This window comes from Melozone crissalis, unplaced genomic scaffold (genome assembly GCF_028551555.1).
Source record: "Melozone crissalis strain CALT ecotype California unplaced genomic scaffold, PUWL_Pcris_2 ptg000008l_1, whole genome shotgun sequence".
NCBI classification, from domain to species: domain Eukaryota; kingdom Metazoa; phylum Chordata; class Aves; order Passeriformes; family Passerellidae; genus Melozone; species Melozone crissalis.
The window spans coordinates 17,584,266-17,605,223 of NW_026535786.1; the positions used below are offsets into that span (position 1 = coordinate 17,584,266).

At 46.1% G+C, this 20,958-nt stretch overlaps 1 protein-coding gene across 1 annotated transcript in view; it reads right to left on the reverse strand.

Moving 5' to 3' along the window:
- Nucleotides 1-5,909: 5,909 nt before the first annotated feature.
- The window catches only part of GAP43 (growth associated protein 43), a 52,545-nt gene continuing 37,496 nt past the window's right edge, over nucleotides 5,910-20,958 (reverse strand). Inside the window, exon 3 of the mRNA XM_054269800.1 lies at nucleotides 5,910-6,689. Within this exon, the coding sequence (XP_054125775.1) occupies nucleotides 6,601-6,689 (89 nt within the window). The 3' untranslated portion in view covers nucleotides 5,910-6,600. The remainder of the gene's footprint in view (nucleotides 6,690-20,958) is intronic.

The window sequence follows — 20,958 nt, forward strand, 5'->3', positions numbered from 1 at the left end:
TATCTTTAGATAAGCTTGCACAAAGTTGCCAGCTTCCTTCCACTGAGGGTGGCAGGGCACTGGAGCAGCTGCCCAGGGAGGTCGTGGCTCTCCCTCTCTGAGGATATTCTGGCTTCTGTGCCACCTGCTCTAGGTGACCCTGGCTTGGTAGAGGGGTTGGACTGGATGATCCCCAGAGGTCCAGCCATTACTGGTGGGAAACCCCCATTCCCATTTCTACATCCAAGCAGATTCCCTGACTCAGAACATCCCAGGCCCAGATATTGCCATGGACATTTTACAGCTCTGTGGTGCCCAAGCACAGCGTTTCTCAGTTCGGCTTTTTCCAGGCAGTTTCCAGGCAATGCCCCGACAGCCACAGGCCTTTCTTGGGTCAGAGCATCCGTGGGGATGTCTGTGTCACGTTATTTAAAAACCCAGGACTTTGGTGACCACATCATCCATCAGGCCAGTTAGATATTCTGCCTCAAGGGATATTAAGCACAATAAAAGCATACTGGCCTGTATGGCCTTTTACTTCTCCATTTCAATGTAACATAGCTTTTTACCCAGACAGAATAAGTAGAAAGCATTTTTTCCACAGTAGTCAGACTTGACTGAGAAGGTCAAGGGAGAATGAAATGAGATTTTTTTGTAAAAAAATCAAAGACCTACACAAGGGAGAAATTTCTGTTCCAGGAGCAAATAATTGCACACAACTACACAAATTTATAAGTGAGAGACTTTATTTGAACCAATTTTTCAAATACAGACATCTGTATTATTCTCACTTCTCGGGAATGTTTTCTGCTCATTTTTGAAGCTTGCAACCTTAGGACAATATTCAGGACATATGTGTACATTAGATCTCTGCAGATGGACACATTCATAATGCACAAGTACAATGAGTGAGAGACTCTTTCCAGATCCTCACACAAGAGCATCGGAAATGGGCCGCTCTAATTGTCAAGTTCTGCTCTTTTTAGCTTCCAGACACGTCACAGTTCTTGATACTCTCTAGGCTGTAGCCACCTTCTTCAGGCCCCGATTTATTACTGTGTTACTTCAGCTGTATGCCAGTGGAACTCCTCAAAATAGGGCTTAGGTAATGCACAGGGATTTGTTTTATTTATTGGGAACAGGCATGAGCAGAAAAACCAAGCTATCGGGTGAACAGTTCACCTGGGATTTTCTTTTGTGAGAGTAGTCTAGGTCTCAGGCTGGGATTTCTGATTTTTTAGAAGTGACCAGTGGTTCTGGATGTGTAATACATGAATCTTGATGTTCAGAGCATACAGGGGACCTGTGGCTTGGACCCCAGTAAGGTGTCTCTCAAGTTGGGCACTCCAGATGTGAGCCACTGGGGTTACTAGCCTGTTCTGCAAATCTCGACCTTCACCTCTTCTTCCAAGTATTGCTCAACAGAAGAATGTAGTAATAAAGCATTGTAGGTAAGAATGCAGGCTCGCACATGACCTGAGATCAACACCCTGAAAAATGGATAGAGGGTAGCGCTTTCAGGACCACCTAAATGACTCATGATCTTCAGTTCCATTTTGGGAAATTACTGGAGAATTTCAGGCCTGAGACCCCCAAATGCACTGCAGAGAGGAATTTGGACATCCTTCAGCATCTGGGCCTTAGGAACTTGCATCTCTTTGAAAGCCAGTGAAATGTGTGCTCTCAAGTGCCCATGTCACTTAGGTTATTCTGAAAACTGTACCCTATATACATATAGGTAGATAAGGGGCAGACTTTCACAGGCACAAGTGGCAGTTAAACATGTAACTCCCATTGATTTTTTTTTCCCCCTCGGGGACCTGGAAAATCCCCCCCCCCGAGGAGTTGAATCCTCCTCTCGCATTATTTTCACACCAGATTAACACCACTGCTTCCAGTGGAGCGACTCCTGAGTTACCCCAGTGTGAGCGAGAGGAGAACCAGTCCTGAGGTGCTCTAAATATCCAGTGAAAGTGCTAATGTGGCAATGCAGAAAAGCAGGGAATCTGAGCACAGGCCTGGAAGAGGACCCCCAACGTCACCTGTGGTGCCGCTGAGCTGCAGGTGACCACCAAGCAGACTTCTTAGCCAAGAGGAACCACAAAAACATTCATTCAAACCCTTCCTTCCACCTCTGCCAACCACAGCCACTCCATTTCCTTCCTAAGACACCTATGACAAACAGTAGACCTTCAGTATGAAAACTCACAAGTGCTAGTTTGCTGTTTGGAGACCACAGGAAAAAAAAGAAATAACTCCTGTGGGGAGTTTGGTATGAATTCCCTCTTCCTTTTTTTCTTCTTTCCTTTTTTTCTAAATTCCTCTCCATCAGTCATGGCTATTTCTTTCATCTAGAGTAACATGTTTCCCAAGCAATGCTGTTTATGTGGTCACCACAAGTGAGTTCCTTCTGGCTAAAGCCTCTCATGGGGCTGCATGAGGGTTTAGGATTGGAAAACACTGGGTCTGAAGGGATCCCAGCAGGATGCCCTTCCCCTCCCTTTGGAATGTGATTCACAGAAAAGCTCCCTGGCTGATGCAACTATTGCAAGGGTTGTGGGGTTTCATCTGCTATCAGTACAGGCAGTCAGAATGGCACAAGCATTGCAAAGCAGACCGAATTCATGCTTACAATCTACTGCATTGGTGGGGAGTTTATGTTGGAATTTTTTTCACTCCTTCAAAGCTTAGTCTAGTGAAATGTAGTAGTGAAATGTCAAGAGCTACAGCTGGTAGGAACATTCAGGATAGCTGTGGGTCACTAGTGTATCGTACAACAGGGACGTGGAAAAAGCCCCTCTAGGACTCTGAACTTCCACAGCACTGCATGGTGAGGTCAGGCACCATATTCCCAGTGTGAGTCACTCTGACATGCCCTGCCCTTTTCTTACACAAAATAACAACCACAGGCACCTCCAGGCAAACCTATATCCTCTTCAGGGAGAGAGAATTAGACATATACTCCCTGGGGAATTCCTGTAGGTTGTTATGGCAGGAGTAGTAGAAAAGCTTCAACTACTCTGCTGATGACTCTGCCCCACTCTTTAGTTCTGGGACCTCCTGCTTCTTCTGCTTTCAGCTGACTTGATGTCTTGCTAGAAAAATCATTCCTCAAATACCCTTGTTCTCTTTCCAGTTTCCGTCCCATGCTGCATCCTTTATAGTGTTTCCTTTTAGCCTTTGAAAATCTAGCTGAAGAGGCAACTCAAGGAAGTCCAAATGCTTTTCTCTGCTCTCTTCCTGTACCCTGAAGACAGCGCAGCTTCCTATACAAATCTTGTGTATTACACATTAAACCACTGCCTGCTCAAGGCAGGGTTTGTCTCTGTGCTCTCTCTCACGCTCTCTTTGCCCTGACTCTCTGGCAGGATCAGGACACGGTACAATAATAAAGATAGGGAGTGCTTGGTTACAGCCAGTAATTTTAAACTGGAACCAAGGGAGAGGAATTAGTATTTAAATTATTTAGGTTTGCAGTTGGTAACCACATATCCTGTTCTCTTTGTGGGGGGAAAAATCAAAACACAAAACCCAACCCTTTGTTTTCTAAGCAACATGGCAAAGTGTGTTCTTACAAACGGTGACAAAACACGCGTGATGCCCCAACCATCAGCCAAAGGGGAGGCAACATGCGACATATAAAGGTAAAACGTCCCTGGGGAGAGAAAGCTGTTTCATTTTTTGAGGAGGGAGGAAGGCCTGTGTCCAGGAAGACATGAGAAGTGGTTTTCTTTTCCTTATAAAGTTAAAAGTAGTAATAGCAAAGTGGAGGCAAGATGAAAACTTTGGGGTCTGAAATCAGAAGAGTGGGGAAGCCACATGGTCTTTGTAGAAACAGGCAAGACAGAAAATTTTTTAAAATGGTCATGACAGGAGATAAGGCCAAACAAAAAACATGGCCCCTCCTTCCTGCCTCCTCCCAAACACCTCTCCCACAGATCCTGAGAGCTGAACCTCAGTTCTCTCAACTTGGTGCTAGAGACACGGGGTGTCTGCAGTGTTTGCGCTGGGCTGGGCCCCTTGTGTGCTACGAACAGCAAACATAGCGTACACCTCTCCTCCCTAGGCCTCAGCCCCGTGTCCCTCAGAGCTCTCCCTCCCAACACCATCCACACCCTGCTGCTGCCGTGGCAGGCACGGGCCGGCTGGTGAGACCTGACATACGGTCCAAGCAATGCCTGATGTCTGCGCTACATTTGCTGAATTGAGGTCAGGCTGGAAGGTGTCTCAGGGTTTACCACCCATCATGACATGGGAATATTAGCATATATATCATTTATGAAGTATGACACAATACCTATCTGTCAGTCAGCCCATCTTTCTACCTATTTAGTCTGTCTAATCTACTTTAGCTATCTACGTTTCACTATCTCTATCAATCATCTATTGCTCCATATTATCTAATTTCTTCCTGTCTCTCTCTCATCTTTTGCACTCTAATCTTTCTTTCTCTAGCTATACTCCCCTCTCTCTCCCTATCATCCATCTATCCACTCAAAAATCTTTTCTCCCGTCATCTCTCTAATCCCTGTTTTTAAAAATCTTTGTCCAATCTATCTCCCACTCTCTCTTTCCCTCTCTTTAGAAAAAAACCCTCCCTATCTCTCTCTCTCTTATTTCTACAGAATGCCAGGAAGCACATGGAAATGAATCCTGACATGTTTTGATGGCACTTCCAGTGGGCAGTCTACGTTCAAAGTGATCATTTCTGAGGAGACACTGTTCATCTTTTCTCCCTATTTCCAACAAAGAGATGGAGGAGAACAAAGGAGTAGGACAAGGAGTGCCAGCCAGCCCTCTGAAGGCCATGGGGCTGCCACTCCAAGAAACATCAGCCACCAAAGGACGTTGGAGCTGTCAGCATTCCCATCTTTTGGTCTTCCTGCTGTGAGGACAATTTAATCCTGGTCCTGCAGCATCACACAGCTATGCTGCAGGGTACTCTGGCTGTCATTGCCAATGAGGCCAGGAAACCATACAGGAGCTGCTGGGAAAGCACATTAAAAAAATCAGGGCAGTGAAAGAGCAGTAATTAGCTTTTATGAAAGCCCAGATATTGCTACATGTATTTTAACTGTTTTCTCTCACAGCTCATAAAGACAGCAGCAGACCCAGATGGCTGCACAAGCTCGGGATTTGGTGTCTGTCAGTGTTCCACTGGGACAGGCCGGGTGGCACCAGGGGACGGCCCCACAACCTGTGGGAAGCGGTGGTGGAGATTTAGGAGGTGGGGCTCTGCTCACAGCCATAAATGACAGCTGAAAGCTTTGGCCCTCCTTAGAGCTGGGTGAAACACCCTGGGTTCAGCAGGAGCAGGAATGAGGTATTTTTCAAAGTGCCACCAACTGGCTCCTAGGCCACCAGGCCTTGTCCTGCCTGTGTGCCTATTTATTCAATAAATATTGAATAACATATTGAATAACAATTGGCCCAATTCATTTTGCCAAACAGAACATTTTTGGGGGGTCACACTATGCTACTCAAGGACTTCAACTCCAGACCAATGGGATGAGCATCATCCTACTGTGGTGAGAAGATGAGGTCCTAGGGCCCTGTCTCCTCACAGCCCTTGGCACAGCCCTTGGCAGGGGTTAGACCTTGGGCATACATCAAAGCTTGTCCCTCTACAGGCTCATACCTCCAAGGTCAGCATAGTTCCCCAAATCAGGGCCTGGAGGTCTCCCAGAGGGATGCTTTCAACGATCTTTCCTAAAACTGATCTTGCTACTTTCATTATTTATGTTAGTCAGTGCTAACATCTCGCTCAAAATCCAAGCCTGCTCCCCTTAAAATCCCCTCAGCAGTGCCAAGGAGAGCAGTCAGTCACTGACTTGTGGCCGAGGAGCACAGCTGGGCCACGCAAGAAGTGGCCCACCAAAGACCACAGTTCAGCAGGATGTACGGCAGCATAGAAATGCGACACGGTGGTATTAATGATAATTATTCTCATTTATTATAATTATTGTTCAGTTTGAAAAAGGAGCCTGGAGCCAAGCATTACGCTAATTGGCACATTTTCTAGTTGTTATTTTAGTTCTCAAAACAAACTGGGGTTTAGTATTCTTTTTTGTTTATTTGTTTGTTGTGTTTGGTCTTTTGTTTGTTTTTTCTTTCGTTCATTCCATCACATTGAAAAAGGAAGAAAAGAACCTTTTTTTCCCCCTTCTTTTGTTTTAACTCACTCGGTAAGTCTGGACTCCTCAGATGAACGTAACATTGCACACACACACACTTGGAGAAGAGAGAGAGGAGAGAGAGAGAGAGCGCGAGTGCTCGCAGTGGGCAGACAGACACACGCACGCGCCAGGTCAAAGAACTCTGATACAGTGCAAGAATTTTCCCAAAATGATTGGATCATCATTACCAAAAACTTGCCATAACAACACCAAGAAACAAAGAAATGTTTAAGCCACACTGTTTGACTGGGATTTTTCCTGCTTTTTTTTTTTTCTTTAAATGTTTGCCACACAGAGAGAAAAAGGGTTTAAGTGGTAATGGGAGAGGGACAGACACAGGCTCACAGATGTGAGCAGGAAGGGGGAAAATCGAGATTGGGGTGGGAAGGAAGGATAGAGGATAGGGGGAGGGAGGGAGGGGCAGTGGGGAGTCATTTCTTAATGTTCAGGCATTTTCTTGGTCCGCCTTGCTCTCTTCTTCTTTCACCTCTTCCTGCTGGGCACTTTCAGTAGGTTTGGTTTCTTCTACAGCATCTAGTGGGGAAAGAGATGGTCCAGCGTTAGTCAGCCATGATCTAGAGCATCCTACACGTGCACACAGCCTGATGGACTGCATGGCTTCAGGCTTCCCTCTCTCCAAAGTCACCCAGGTCTCAGAGTCCCTGGAATTTCTGCCACATGAAAAGAACAAGCCAGGGTTCAGCCCAGCAGGCAAACATGTAACAAAACTCTCACAAAACTCCTTCAGCCAGAAAGCATGTGCCACTGGAAGGAGCTGCCTCACTCACTGCTGATGCCCCAGACAACTACTGTTCATTTCATTAGAGGCACTGATTAGACTCCTGGCTTATCAGCTGGATCACACACCCTTTTAGAGAACCCACTGACTATACCAATCACTGTCCCCCAATTACAACATGGATACTCCCAGATGAGACTTAAAGAGGATCACAAGGAACAAACTATACACACTTGAAGCCTGCAAGACCCAGAGGGAAAAATTTTATACCTTGTAACTCAGACTTCTCTCACACTGAACAGAGATCTAGAGAAATGTCTGTAGCCTTCAAGAATGGGAGCCTTCATCCAGAGGCTGCCACATCTCTCCAGTTTTCTAGTGTTTCCTTTCAAAAGCAAAGCTGCCCTGGGGGGAAGCACTGAGTATAACTGGGAGCTAGCTCTGCCTGTCAGTCAGACACCTTGTTCTGGCAAACCATTCACAAGAAAAGTTAAAACTACTGATAGGAGCTGTCCCCCAATGAACTAGACAGAGGATCAGAACCCAGGAGAAGGTAGAGGCAGCCAGTAGGAACAAGGCAAATGAAATTAATCCCCCTCAAGCTGGAGTTATCTCGCTCCTGGGTTCATCTAGCCCATGCCTCCTTCATTGCAGTAGAACAGATTTAATTGTCTTGGAGTTTCTACTGCCCAGCTCTGACCAGGGTAAACTAACGTGTCCCCAGCCTCTTTCAGAAACAGTGCATGTACTGTGTGGACTGCTTTTTACAGGACAAGGTGGTGGACCCAGGGCTGCAGAGCGGTAAAACGGAATAATGCACAAGGGCCTTAGTGCACTGTAGTGACTGGTCTGCTTCATTGCCATCTCTCCCTTTACCTCACTGGGTCCCAGTTCCACACATACAGAGCCCATGGAGAGGTCAAGCAAGCAGCAATTCAGACTTGGGATAAAGAACAGGGGAAAGAAACACTTGGGATACATGGAACAGGGAAAAGAAACAACCACTGAAGGAGGAGGGAGTGATGTGGGACAGACCATAAATCATTGGTCTGACACATACTGCATCCATCTCATTCAGAGCACTGTGGGTTCCCTGCACAGTTCCTGGCATCTCTGATGGGCTATCAAACTACATTGTACCAGTAAATAAAATGAGCCAGGGGCTGCTCTCTGGGCCCAAGGCCGACTGGCACCACCAGCTTATGTCCATGTGGCTAAACTATCTTCTTCTCCCAAACATGGTAGCTGTGTCTGGGGCCTATCTGATGCAAAGCTGCTTGGTGTGCACAAAAATCACACCAGGGCCTGTGCTGTCAGCCTAACAATGAGGATGTTCAGTAGCCAGTGTTTAGTTTGTGAGGAGTAGCATCCTCATACCCATGTTTCAGGAGAATGCTAACTGGGATGTGAAAATTTCCTTACTGACACCATTCATGCATTTTGGCCTGGTTCATTTGATGCCATCAGATGGCAGACTTGTATTTGCTTCTGGCAGTAGGTGCTACATTCCTATTTCCCTCCTCCCCTCAGCTCTTTTAGCCTAGGTTTTAAACATGTTCCTAAGCACCACTTCCTTATGAATCACCTTTAAGTTGTGTGCAACTTTCCATTCTGAATCATCTTCGTTAAAGGCTCTGCTTCTGGACCTTCAAATACTTTTAATCTTAGTAAATTCTGACTGCTGATTTTCTGGAAGAAAAAATTTCTGTAGGAACACCCCCACGGCCTCAGCCTCTGCATCTGCAAGCCCCCTGTCAGCAAAAACATCTGTGGACTTTCCTTCCCTTGATACAGAACAGCTAAGCATGATGCTATTCAAGGACTCCATCTATATCTGGTACAGCTACCACCACAGACCAGGGACAAAATAGGCTACTGATTAAAATAGGATCATAACAAGTATCATTGGGAGGCAAAGCTTGGCCTACTTTTTTAATTTTCCTGAATGACTTGATCACTGGGAGGGAGGAGAGTCCCTTTAATGCTGCTCTTCAAGGCATTCATAGCAGGAGACACACTGAATTACGAAGCTCAGAGTAGAATCCCAGTGTGCAACCATCTAACCCTAAATTTGAGTGAAAAGATTATTGTTAGCCAGCAGCAAAGTCTGATTTCTTACATGGCTCTGACAGATTCTAGTAAGGCAGAATTTCTGGGGTTTTCTCACATAAATGGAAATGAGTGAAAGAGCAACATAGAAACATAACATGGCTTCAGGAGCCCAAGTCTGACACTGCTTTTCATTGTGTTTAAAACGTTTTGTGTCTTCCTACCAAAAAATATGCACAGGCTTTAGCCAGCAGTCTCACAGCCCTCTCAGGACAGCACAAGAGACAGGCACATAACACAGCAAGCACAGGGATGGACAGACAGACACTGGGAGTACTGCTGCACTACCAAGTCACACAGATGCCCTGGTTAATCACCAGCTGAAAGCGGCATCCAGCTCCTACAGTGATGAGCTCTTGACAGCACTCCAGGAAGGATGGACAGCAAATCTGCTCACACTCAAGGTGGAGGAGCTGGCAGTGATGTTGGTTAGCTCCCAGTGTTCCCATGCTGCCCGTGCTCTTAGGATAAGCAGGCAAGTTGAAACACAATTTTCTGCCATGTTCTATTCCCTGTTAACTCACCACAGTGGCAAATCTAATTTCCAGGGAGTACCCATGGCGCCTGGAGATCCCTGGCTGGCAGAGGAACTGCACAGAGGTGCCTCACTGTCCCCATTAATGTTCTCTGGGGAGCAGATAGTGACAGGCTGATGACTCTCTGCTGAAGAAGGCCAGAGACTGCACTGATTTCTGCCATGGATGAAATAGACTGGACTAACAAGGATCATGGAGCAGCAGGAACAATTTAAGGTCACTTCATCACATATTCAAGTCAACAGAGAGGGATCATACAACTCAAATGCTGGACTGTGTATATTCCAAGTATAAACAAGAACTCTAGCTTTTTGAATAAGAATTCTCACACAAAATTCAGTGAATCACTCTCCTTCTTTTCTCTTGAAAAGCTTTAAGGGGAAAGACTCTGTGTACTGCTACACCCTGCTAAGCTACGTCTTATTTCCTAGCAGCTTTACCAGCACTTCATTGGTCTTTAGGATGAGGGAAAAGAAGCAGCCTGGTGTTATTATGTAGTAATGAACTGTACCAAGAACCAATATCATGAAGGAAAAAAGAATTCAGCGCAAAAAAAGAAAGAAAAGAAAGAAAAAAAGTCAAGCAGTGGCACTGCTAAACCACAGCAGTAAAGAAGAGGATCCACTCTGCGCAGTGGGGGCAATGCACCACAACCCCAGTGACATCAGGGCCAGTTAACAGCAGCTTCTGATTCACGAGGAAAGGTGAGGCATTTTATCTGACTCACCAGTTTGTCTGATGCAGGCTATTTCTGCACCATGTTTTCTGGTCTTTCTCCAGCCTTGTTTTCAGTGTCCCAGCAAAGGAGGGCAGGGTATCCCCAGGGAGACTGGCAGAAAACTGTCCTGGGGATTCCATGCATCAGAGAGGATATCTCTTACACTGCTTTTTACCCAGTACTAGTCTTGATTTTCCATTTTTTTGAACTCTGGGATGTCGTACCTTTGGGTTTGCAGAGGACAAATACCATTATACAGCCAGAACTGCACAGTTTGGGCATTTTTCATTCACTTTGTACTTTTGTTGCAAAGGTGACAAAAAAGTGGTTGAGAATTCAGGCCATCCCCTGCTTGAGGAACAAAAGCATTTCATCCTGGGTAGCCAAACTTCTACCTGTCTAAAGCAGCCTCCCTTCTGAACACGGCAGCACTGTGGGATGTCCTCCTGCCTGCACAATCAGAGCCCCCTGTGTCCACTTGCAAGGGAGAGAACAAGCAGGAAGCAATGAGCTCTTTCTTCAGGTGGGCCTGGACTGGGGCAGCATCAATGTGCACGTGGTGACATCATGAAATGAGAAAGCTGAAGTCAGAATGGACGGACATCTCACCTAACTCCAGATACCTACAGAGAGATATGTGCAGCTGATCTTCTTATCCTCTCCTTCCTTCCTAATTAGTGGAAATAAATAGGACTGTTCTAAGAGTCTCTTAACCTGTCTTATTTGGATGCCTACTTTAGGACAAATTGCAGCCTGGGAATATCTACACCTGTAGCAAGCCAAGGTGGAGACATTCACATTTGTTCTAGAGCACTCCAGCTACAAAGCAAAAAGAAAGATCCAAACTCAGAAAATGAGAGAGTGAATGAGGAGGGGAGAGGGAGACGTAATATAAAGCAAAAAAAAACCCAACTTGGGAGGGGGGGCAAAACCAAATTCAGTCCTGAAGGGAAAAGCAAGAATGGCTAGGTCAGAAAGCTAAAAAAAAAAAATTCACCTCAAACTAACAACAAGACCAACCCAGTTTGTGCTTGCAATGACCACCCTTACAGTTCTTTTAATGCACACCAGTCATCACTTGCACTGTTTGTGGTTACTCCAGTCCTGTGGTCCCATCCTTCTAGCTCTAAGATTTTAGTTTGCCTTTTTATGTCAATCTTTTCTGCAGTCCAGACCATCTTATAGCATAAGACAATTTTGCCAAAGAGACAGGCATCTGTGAGCTGAGCTGCCACTGTTCTCACTTCCATTTAGCTCTCTGGATGGGGCAGTCAAGTTGAGAAACCCTTTGGGCAGCCTTGGACAAACCTTAAGCCATCACTGCAGAATTGTTTAAGGGTAGAGCTGCACGGTGGGAGAGGCTGATGTGTGTTTCCCAGCTGAAGGGAAAGAGTGTCAAAGAGAGGCTTGATTCCTACACCTCCAACTGGCACCTGCTGGGAAACATCATGGAAGAGTAACAACATGGAAGTGAGATATAGAGCTTTGCTGCAATAGGGTCTTAAAGAGCTGCTGCTCCTCAGCACTCCACTTATTTCCTGGAAAGGGTGAGAGCTGTGTCTGCGAGCCCTGCTGGGGGAGCAAACGCCTGGAACATGTGCAGCCCTGGCTGCTGTGGAGCTGAGGCAGGCACGCAGGCAGCAGCCCTGCTGGATGGTGGTGCCTCCAGCTGCCTCTGCCGACGCTGTGCTCTAATGGCTGAGCGTGCAGGCTCCCCTCCAAGTCTCTCCACTGCCCTACATTAGTGAAATTAGGTTGAGTGGATTTCCGGGTAAAACACTGGCTCTTGGGACCTGCCCAGCTCCCGTCTGACTTGCCAAGATTAATTAAATCAGAGCAGACATCAGCTTATGACCACAGCAGCAGCAACCTCTCTGATGATCTTTTCTTTTGTTACTGGTGGCTTGGATTTTGTTTTTCTTTTTGTCTCTATTCCACTGCAGATCTTTAAATTACCACAGCCAATGCCAAGAGATGAGAAATTGCACAACACTCTGGGATTCTAATACAGATGCAGAGATTTTGCTTTTGCTGCTTTCTCAGTGTTTGCATAATTATTGCTGATATTGATTGTGCAGCTAGAGCTCTCCTGTGCATTCACACTGAAGAACTGCCCAAATCTACTCAGACACTGCTCTCTCTAGCATTTGTCGTGCTTCCTCCTTTCTCTGTCCTTTGCCAGCTACAGCTTGGGCGGGGATGGAACTGAAAACCTGTTCTTCATCCGGTCATCACTATGCTTCCGAATATTAGTCAGGGCTTTCCTGTCCTGTTATATGCAGATCTCACATGACCTAGAGATGACTCTACTTAATTTTTTTTTTTTTTTTTTGAGGATAAGGAGCACTGGAAAGCCTCATTTAAAATCCCTGCCCTGAGCATCTCCTAGTTTTAATGACCCTTGGATCCAGATTTGGATCCAGGCTTCACAGCTTGATTCATCTGTCCCAATCCATCTGTCCTTCTAGCCAGCCAGAAGTCTATTCCAGGCAGACGATGGTAGGTCTGAGACTGCTGAAACAAGACACACTTCAGGTTCAGAGCTGTTGCTTACACAGTTCTCTTTCTGATCCATGTTAGCCCATTGCAGTCAGCCCTATTATGCATCATGCAGAGCTAAAATCCTTCACCCTCCAGACTTACTGCTTCTGAAAACTGGTAGACTTATGCTATCCCAGCTGAACACCAAGAAATGAAGGAATCGGGTATTTCACAGAAGTGGCTGTGTCTGGTCCAGGGTAGTGACTTGTATGATTTCTCCCAAATCCCTGGTGAATCCCTCACTCAGTAGAGACAGACCCACGGTACTGACTCCTGCAGCCCTGGGGGTCCTGGTGAGCACATGGCACCTGGGAGATCTGCAAACCCTTGGCACACCCTGCAACAAGCTGGTGGGGAGGAATGTCCCCAGTGCAAGTAGCAGGCAGGAGGTCCAGGGAAGTCACCTAATAATTACTGGAAAGGAGCAAGCAAGTCAGCCTGTTAAGGCTGAAACAATAATGCTGATATGGCCCCAATGGTAGCTTGGGCCTCCTATTCCTGCACCACCTCATCTTTTTCCAGAACCATATAAGAACTGTTCAGTTGCCCTAGCAGTGAGGGAAAAAACCCAAAAAACTACAACTTTTGCAAGTCCCATAGCTGGTAACTTTGGTCCAATCTTGGATATCTGCCTCTTTTTCTGATCCTGCAAAATCCTCAGAGGACAGCCAGACACAGTTCTGTCACCCCAGCTGCCCTTGCACTTTGTCAGGGTGAAGAGCCAGTGGCTTAGGGATTTCCTTCTCATCCCCCTCCATGCCCTTCTCCCTCCAGCACCACCATGGAAATCCAAGCCTGCACTGGCATCCATGTGTGCAGTAGAGGGAAAGGGAGGGAACGGTGGGAGAGCTGCTCAGGGTGTGCAGCAGTGGGGAGGGGGTGTCGAGGGGAGTCAGGCTCACAGCTCCATTGCAAAGCATCTTTCACAGTGTCTAGACACCAGCTGCTGGGTTGCTGAGGAAACTCCCCAACTTCAGCTGAGGGAAGGGAGCATTGAGGTCTCCAGAGAAATGGGAGTGATGGAGGAAGAGGGTGGGGAGAGAAAAAGGAGGATGTGAGGTGTTAACCCTGTTAGAGCTACGTTTGCAAATATTCTTCCATCTTGGAGAATGGGAAAGAAGCAGCTCTCTTTCTTCCACTGTTTTTTCTTTCCCACATCCATGGATGCAGCCAGACATGGAAGCTGAGAAAAACTACATGCCTACTGCTGACTGTTCATTTATCGCTGCCTATCACCAGCACTTTTGTCCCAAACTCCCTTCCAACTGTACCCAAAACTGGGCAATTTTGATGAGCTACAACTGGAAGAAGCCCTACCAGAGTGGTTAGGTTTTTGGACAGCAAGATCTCCTTTAGCAAGGCCAGTGCCTTGGCCACTGTCACACTACAAGCAAAGGCAGCTGCAGAGAGGACAAAGTGCTCCACCTAGCAGCAGTGTCATCTGTCACAGTGCTTCTGTGGGGATGCTCTGTCACACCAGAAAGTGGTGGGCAGGTGGGAGGCTGTGTAGAACAGTGGCCAAAGGCAAGGTAAAAGAGCTCTTTCAGGATGAGATGCCTTAGAGGCAGATATTTTATACTGGCATTGAGTGGCCTCCTACCAAACTGCATCAAAGGTGCTGTGACCTCAGAGGTCTTGTGACCTCAACAGACCTCTACCAAGGCTGCATGGTCTTCACAGCCAGGGAGCTTGAAGGGGAGAAATGGGAATTGACTTGTGCAGGGTGTCCCCAGCCATCAGCTGGGATCAGAGTTGATCTGATGAACAATCAGGTGCTCAGCTGTCCTGATGAACCAGAAGGGCTCCCTCCAGGAGTGGTTCTGAGCTACCAGCCCCTCTATCTCCTGCATTCATTACTTCACCTGAGGACAACCTTAGAAAACATTACCCATAAGTTGTTCTTTACTCCTCTTCTCCCCTGCCGCTGTTGATCTCACATAGATCCTGCAGACCAGAAAGGGTACTCTTTAAATCTTTAAATACCTTATGATTCAAAGAGCTTGAATATAGAGGTTTTAACTTCCTTCCAGCTGTGGAATGTAACAGTTGCCAGCTGCTCTTGGCATATGTATTGGAAAAACAGGATGTACCTATCTCATGCAACAGCATTTTTTTGTGTCACCCATCTTTTCTCCCTTCCTGGTTTAAGTTCTGGAGGATGGTTTAGAAAGAGAGTGCATGTGAGGGGACAAAGGATAAGGTCTTTCTAAGACCCATCCATTTATTCTTTAGCTTCTTTAGAACAACTGCCCTATGAGATTATAGGGGAGAAATCAGAAGAAAGATAAGAAGAAATGGAAATACCCTGAATAGATATAGGCCAATTGAACTTTATTGAAGTGACAGATAGATTGTTCTACAGCCAGGACATTCCTAGCAAAGTAATTAATTCAGGGAATGAAGCTTACAGCCCTTTGGGGATGGAGGTTTGAATTTGGAGAGGCCAAGCAGATGCACAGAGAATAGCACAGCAAGTGACAGAAGTTTGACAGACAGATCAGGTCCTCAGAGGTCCCATCTCAGCCCATCTCACAGCTCTGCTGAGAAGCCTGGCAATGGTGGTAGGATGAGTAAGGGGATAAAAATAAAACTGTGGCAGACTGCTGGCATTCATGCACTGCTGATCCTGAAATAAAGAGGGTTAAGAAGAGGAAGGAAACGTGCAGAGTATTAGAGCCTTTGGGTTCTCCATCTACAGCTCCCACCTCCTCACACAGGACTGACTATGAAGCTCTTCTCCTCCCCTTCCCCAGCAAAACTGGCTAGGGAAAAGAAACTAAAGGAGGAAATCTTCTGTAATTGCAGCAAAATGGTCTAGAAATTCCTTCAGTGCATCCAGAATTAATGTGCCGCTCCTCCCCTCGTACTCCTCCCCCTTCAGCTGTCGGTGGCAGGAAAACAAATTGCTGCAGCCCTTACTACAAACCATGCCCCCGCCTCCCTTCCCCCAGCCCAAAAGACATGTGCCATTCATAAGCTGCCTGACTGCTGGTCTCCATTATTAAAGCCTAGAAGACTGATAAATTGGGGATTCATGGAGCCTGCAAGCCTCCAACAACCACATTGCCATGGAAACCAGAGGCAGCCTCCATCTCCAGCAGAAATGATATTGATCTAGCTGAAGGCAGGGAATTACAATCAAGGGGAGGATATAAAATGTCTCTTTTTCTTCGCTTTGCCATCCTCCCATTTCGAGTTTAAATGAAGGAGAAATTTCATTTAGAGATCATTAGTTTGTTTCCGTCCATCATCATACACCAAGGCTCTGCAAATTGGATGCTAAAATTATTAAAAGCCTGTTGTCAGGCTTTCCACAGCCATCTTCTTGATAACTGTCCCCAGCAGCTGCAACATCAACACCACCAGTTCTTTGCATCAAAGAAATTACTTACTAGTATTTCTCAAACGCACGGCTGGTGCACACCCATAGAATCCCAATGTGTGTTGTGCAGGATAATACACAGGCAGTGCTCTCCAGAAAGCAGTTTAGGCTTCATGCTGTACCCAGGGAAACTCCTGGGAGCCTTTGCTTTTCATTTCATCAGGAGGAGGCTTGAGAGCCCAGACACAGGAAGAGGCATTTTGAACTGCAAACACTTGTGGGAAAAACCCCATTTTGAGACATCAGAGCGGCATTTGTGGTGCAGAGCAATTCTCCTCTCTTCTTGAAATCCCTTGTCTGGGACTGCTTAACAGCTGCTTTCCTGAGGATGGAAAGATCAGAAGTCACAGTGCCTGTCCTGCAAAACTGGGTAGGCAGCTGGCGCTTTCCCCAGATTATATAAAGGCCAGTTCCTCCTGGTTTGACTTAGGGCGAGGGGCTGGGCTGTGTAGTCATTCCTTCTGCCCCAAGAAATCTGTGAACACAGGTGTGTGATGCTTGCCCTGTAAGTGGTCAGCCCCACAGAAAAGGAGGTGTAGGGCAGCCCTGAGCCTGGCACTGGCCATTTTCAAAGAGCCTAGCTGTATAGCTGGAAGGAAGGGAGGAATTGTCTGGAAAACATCTCATGAGTGCTCTTATTGCCAGCACCAGTCTTCTCTGTGAAGGTGGCAGCAGTTTGTATCAGTAATTCTGATTTTAATTCAAATTTGGCAAGCTCTGTTTTATTTTTTGACCAGTTTTGAGAGCTGTTTCTCCCAGTTGGAGATGGACTGTTGAGTCTCTGAACTCTCTGAGTGCTGAGCCAAGTGAACCGGTGCAGCTGTCCCACAGTAGCCATCTCGGTTTAATTGGCTTTTCACAATCACAATTCCATCAGGCAGATAATGAATTCAGCCATGACATGAGGGCACTTGGTGGGACAGCTGCAAGTGCTGGGGAAACCACCTAGGGGCACAGCCAGGCATCCCCATGCCCTGTGCACAGCCAGCTGTGCCACACCCAGGATGCACCACCTCTCTGGAGCAGCAGGAATGTCTGGGTTGTACAGCTCCCCAGTACTGTCCACTATGGTGGAAAAACATATCCTTACACAGGGCTAAGACAGCCCTTTTCTGAGCTAGTCTGCAGTGACAAGGCTTCTTTTCCTCATCAAAGGACATTTTCCTTGGCCCTGACTCAGCTGTGGGACGAAGCAGTAGCTGCTCCTCCACCATCCCATGTGCAGCCAAAGTCTGCCATGAAGGCTGGATCTGCACAGGTCCATGGAAGCTGCCACTTACCACAGCTTCCACGTGCACAGTTTGCAGGTTTTTGGCCAGGGTGGAGCAGCACATAATCTTGGCTAAGGACCATAATTTGGACAACAGTGGTCACAAGGAGAGGGCCTGATATGAGGCAGGAACTCATCAGGCCTGAGCTGCTCTGACATTGCTCTGAAATTGCACTGAGGCATAGGAAGTGGCACCCCACCATTTTGTGCTCTTATTGTCTACTCCTGCTGATTTTATTTGCTATAAAGGTCCTTGGCTCGGGTCTTGCCTGCTGGTCACAGAGCAATGTTGTGAGGTATCCATGTGAATGAACACGTCTCTCTTACTCTTCCTCTCCTGCTGGAGCTGTTCCACTTCCATAAACCATTAAATATTTATTGGGCCAGAGGAAAACATTGACTCTGTAGACCAGTGGTGAGGGCACTCATCTGGAATAGGGGAGACCAAATGCCACATCCTGGCTCCAGCAACCAATAAATAATTTATACAAAGTGGAAAAGCTCCAGCAGGAGGGATCAGGGGAAAATGTGTCCAGCAGCCCAATGGTTTGCTTGCAAAGCTCAGTGGATTTCAGCTTTCTAGCATAAGGCTCTTGCCCCATTCAGGGAGGACCTGACCCTCACTTGCTAGCTACTCTAAGAGCAGGCAAAGATTTTCTTACCACTTCATTCTAAAAATCCCATCATTCCTAGTAATGGTATATAATATGTTTGGGTTTGAATAATTAAAGGGTGCTTTTATGAAAAAAAGATTATCACAGAAAAATTCCAATCTATCAGGACTCAGAAGCCCTGCACAGTTGTGGTTTGAACTGTGATCAGGCTTATCTCTTCTGTTTGGCAGAACCATGTCAATGTGTTTTGCTAGAAATGAGGCCAAGAAATAGTTGCATGCTACACCAGTTAGGAGCATCTGGAATTTTCTTCTTCTTCCCTGATGTAAAAATCAGTGACTCCATCCATCTTTCTTGCAGTCATTTGGCTTCAGCAATGTAAAAGGTTTCTATCTTGAGGCACAAAAAACCATTTTCTTTCTCATTTTCTGTCTCTTTATTGAGTGCAGTGAACAGTGCTGGGTTAGTGTCTCTGGAGACCAAAGTCTGCTGCTCAGCAGCAGTGCTGAGCATTTCTCCCCTGTGCCTTCCTGGTGGGCCTCAGCTGTGTTTGGGAGAGGATGTCTCATGGACAAGAGGTCAAGCTTAGTCCAAACAGGCACCAGGCCTGGCCACACTGCTACGTCTCCCAACAAAGGCTTGGCAACAGTGCTGGGATGGCTTTGTGGAAACACATCTGCAACCCCAGAGATAGGCTTAAAGGCAGGTGCCAAACCTGTTTGCAGTGTTTGAACAGAGCTGCAAGATCAAGATGACACTAATGCCTCCTCGCTGTTTGGCAATAAAGAAGTTACCTCCTTTCACCACCTGGATCCCTGGTGTACCTGTTGAGTAATGGACTGTGAATGCAGACAAAGGGCCAGACAGAACTGCTGCTCCTATGAACTGTAGCAGCCCTCTGATCAGATCCCATGAATGTGGGGAATTTCTACCTCTTCTGGCAGCAAGGGAAAGCAGAGGACCAATGTTGCAAGATTGCCCTGAGTGCCTTCCAGGGGGACAAACATAGAGATCATTTGTGAGCAGATCTAAGATTAAGACACATTCCTTCAACTCACAAATATTTCTGAAGGGGGTCAAACCCAATCCCAGGGTTTGGTCTCCTCTGACATATTCTTTGTTTCAGCACCAGTGACCAGAGGTTATTCTGAACTGTCTGTGACGCTGAGGCTGAAATCACAGGTGAAATTCCAGCCTTGCAAAAGCAGAATAGGTAACACAGGATGTCTAAACTGGAATATATACTCTTTTTTTTTTTCTAAACCCACACCCAGTGAGGGAATGGAGTCCCATATGAATGTGAAAACTAGACCATTATGGACTTAGTCCACACAAGGTTGCATTCACACCTCCCTGTTAGAGGCTTGTGTCATTTACAAATCAATGTGTGCCCCAAGCTTTTAAGAACATCAAAGAGGTTTTTACAAGTACTTGCCACCACCACAACTTTAAATTAATTTTACTTTATTCTATCTTCTATCTCTTCAAGTGGTTATCAAGCAGTCTTTGAAACATTTTTCACAGCAGCAAAGACAGTTTTGTCAAAGTCAGTAGCACTGAGGATTGCTCCTGTATAATGGTGACCGCTCTTGTTCCTGCTCTCCTATCCCCTTCCCTGTACCTGCAATGCATTATCAGATATGGTTCTGTACAACTGCACCCACTTCAGCATTGGGATTTGGATGCTCTTCCAAATGTCAGAGAGATTTTCTTCTTCATTAAGCCCTGGAGGTTACAGGTAATGTCCAGTTATCATTACTAGCATTACCAATTACTGTGTTTTGCTGAAGGAAGATGGAGAGGCTGAATAGTGTCTTCCACCTTCTGCTTTCTTTCATAATGAAAGGAGGACTCATTTGCTATTGCCTCAAGGTACAGCTGGGAAGTCTGTCATTCTTTGAACACTGGCTAATTGGAACCTTATGACCTTTATCTAAGACTTATTTGCATGAAGCACTGAGTCTCACTTTTCTGGTCATTAGGGGAACAGCATTTTCCTTTACATCCCTGGACCCTGTCCAGCTTTCCATAGCTCTTTCCTGACTACACTACAGCCTGGCGAAGGGCAGGTGTCCAAGGCGGATTTCTGACTGCCAGAACTTCAGCTGAGATTTTCCACTCTGTTCCAATGTCCCATGCTGACACTGATGTAGTTAAGGACACAGCAAGAAAAAATAAACATTTCACCAATTCACATTTGATGATTATATAACCAAGGCTCTTAAATGGTACAGGCCATTAGAGCTAAAGGATATGTAAAGGGAGCCTTTGGCAGGGAATACAGAAGTAGGAAAGAAGTCACAGTTCTAGTAACCTGCAAAACCAAACTGGGCTGTTCTTCAAAGAACAGCAAAGCACACAATAGCAGTACTCTCCAGCATTTGGGTTTCCTACATACATTGATTTTAATATCTCATCTATTTTCTGCCTGAAAGATATCCAGAGAAGAAAGGTAGGAAATGAGGAAGCCCTTCTTTAAATCAAGCTTGCAGCATTAATGTAGTCTTGAGAAATACTGTGTCTAGAAACCTGTTCAAATTGAGCTTGTGTAATATGGTCTTTCACAGGTCTATTGGAGGTCCAGCACTGGAGGTGGAAACTATCCCACAGAGCTGATGCCAGTGGCTTGACTTGTAAGCCTTCTGTCACTGCTTACATTTTCCTTGGTTCTCTTGGCCACTGCCCAGTCTCACAGAACATCATATGGCTAAATAAAATATTTCAGTAGTGTCTTTACAAAAAGAGTCATTGCAGTCATCTGTGCTCATACAGTAGCTGTCTGCAATAAAGGAAAGAGACTGGTGTATGCAAGGACTGGGATGAGGAACAAAACAGAAGAAATAATGCCCTTTGGAAATGTGTAAAAAGTTACAGCTTTTTTTGGACTAATGTGA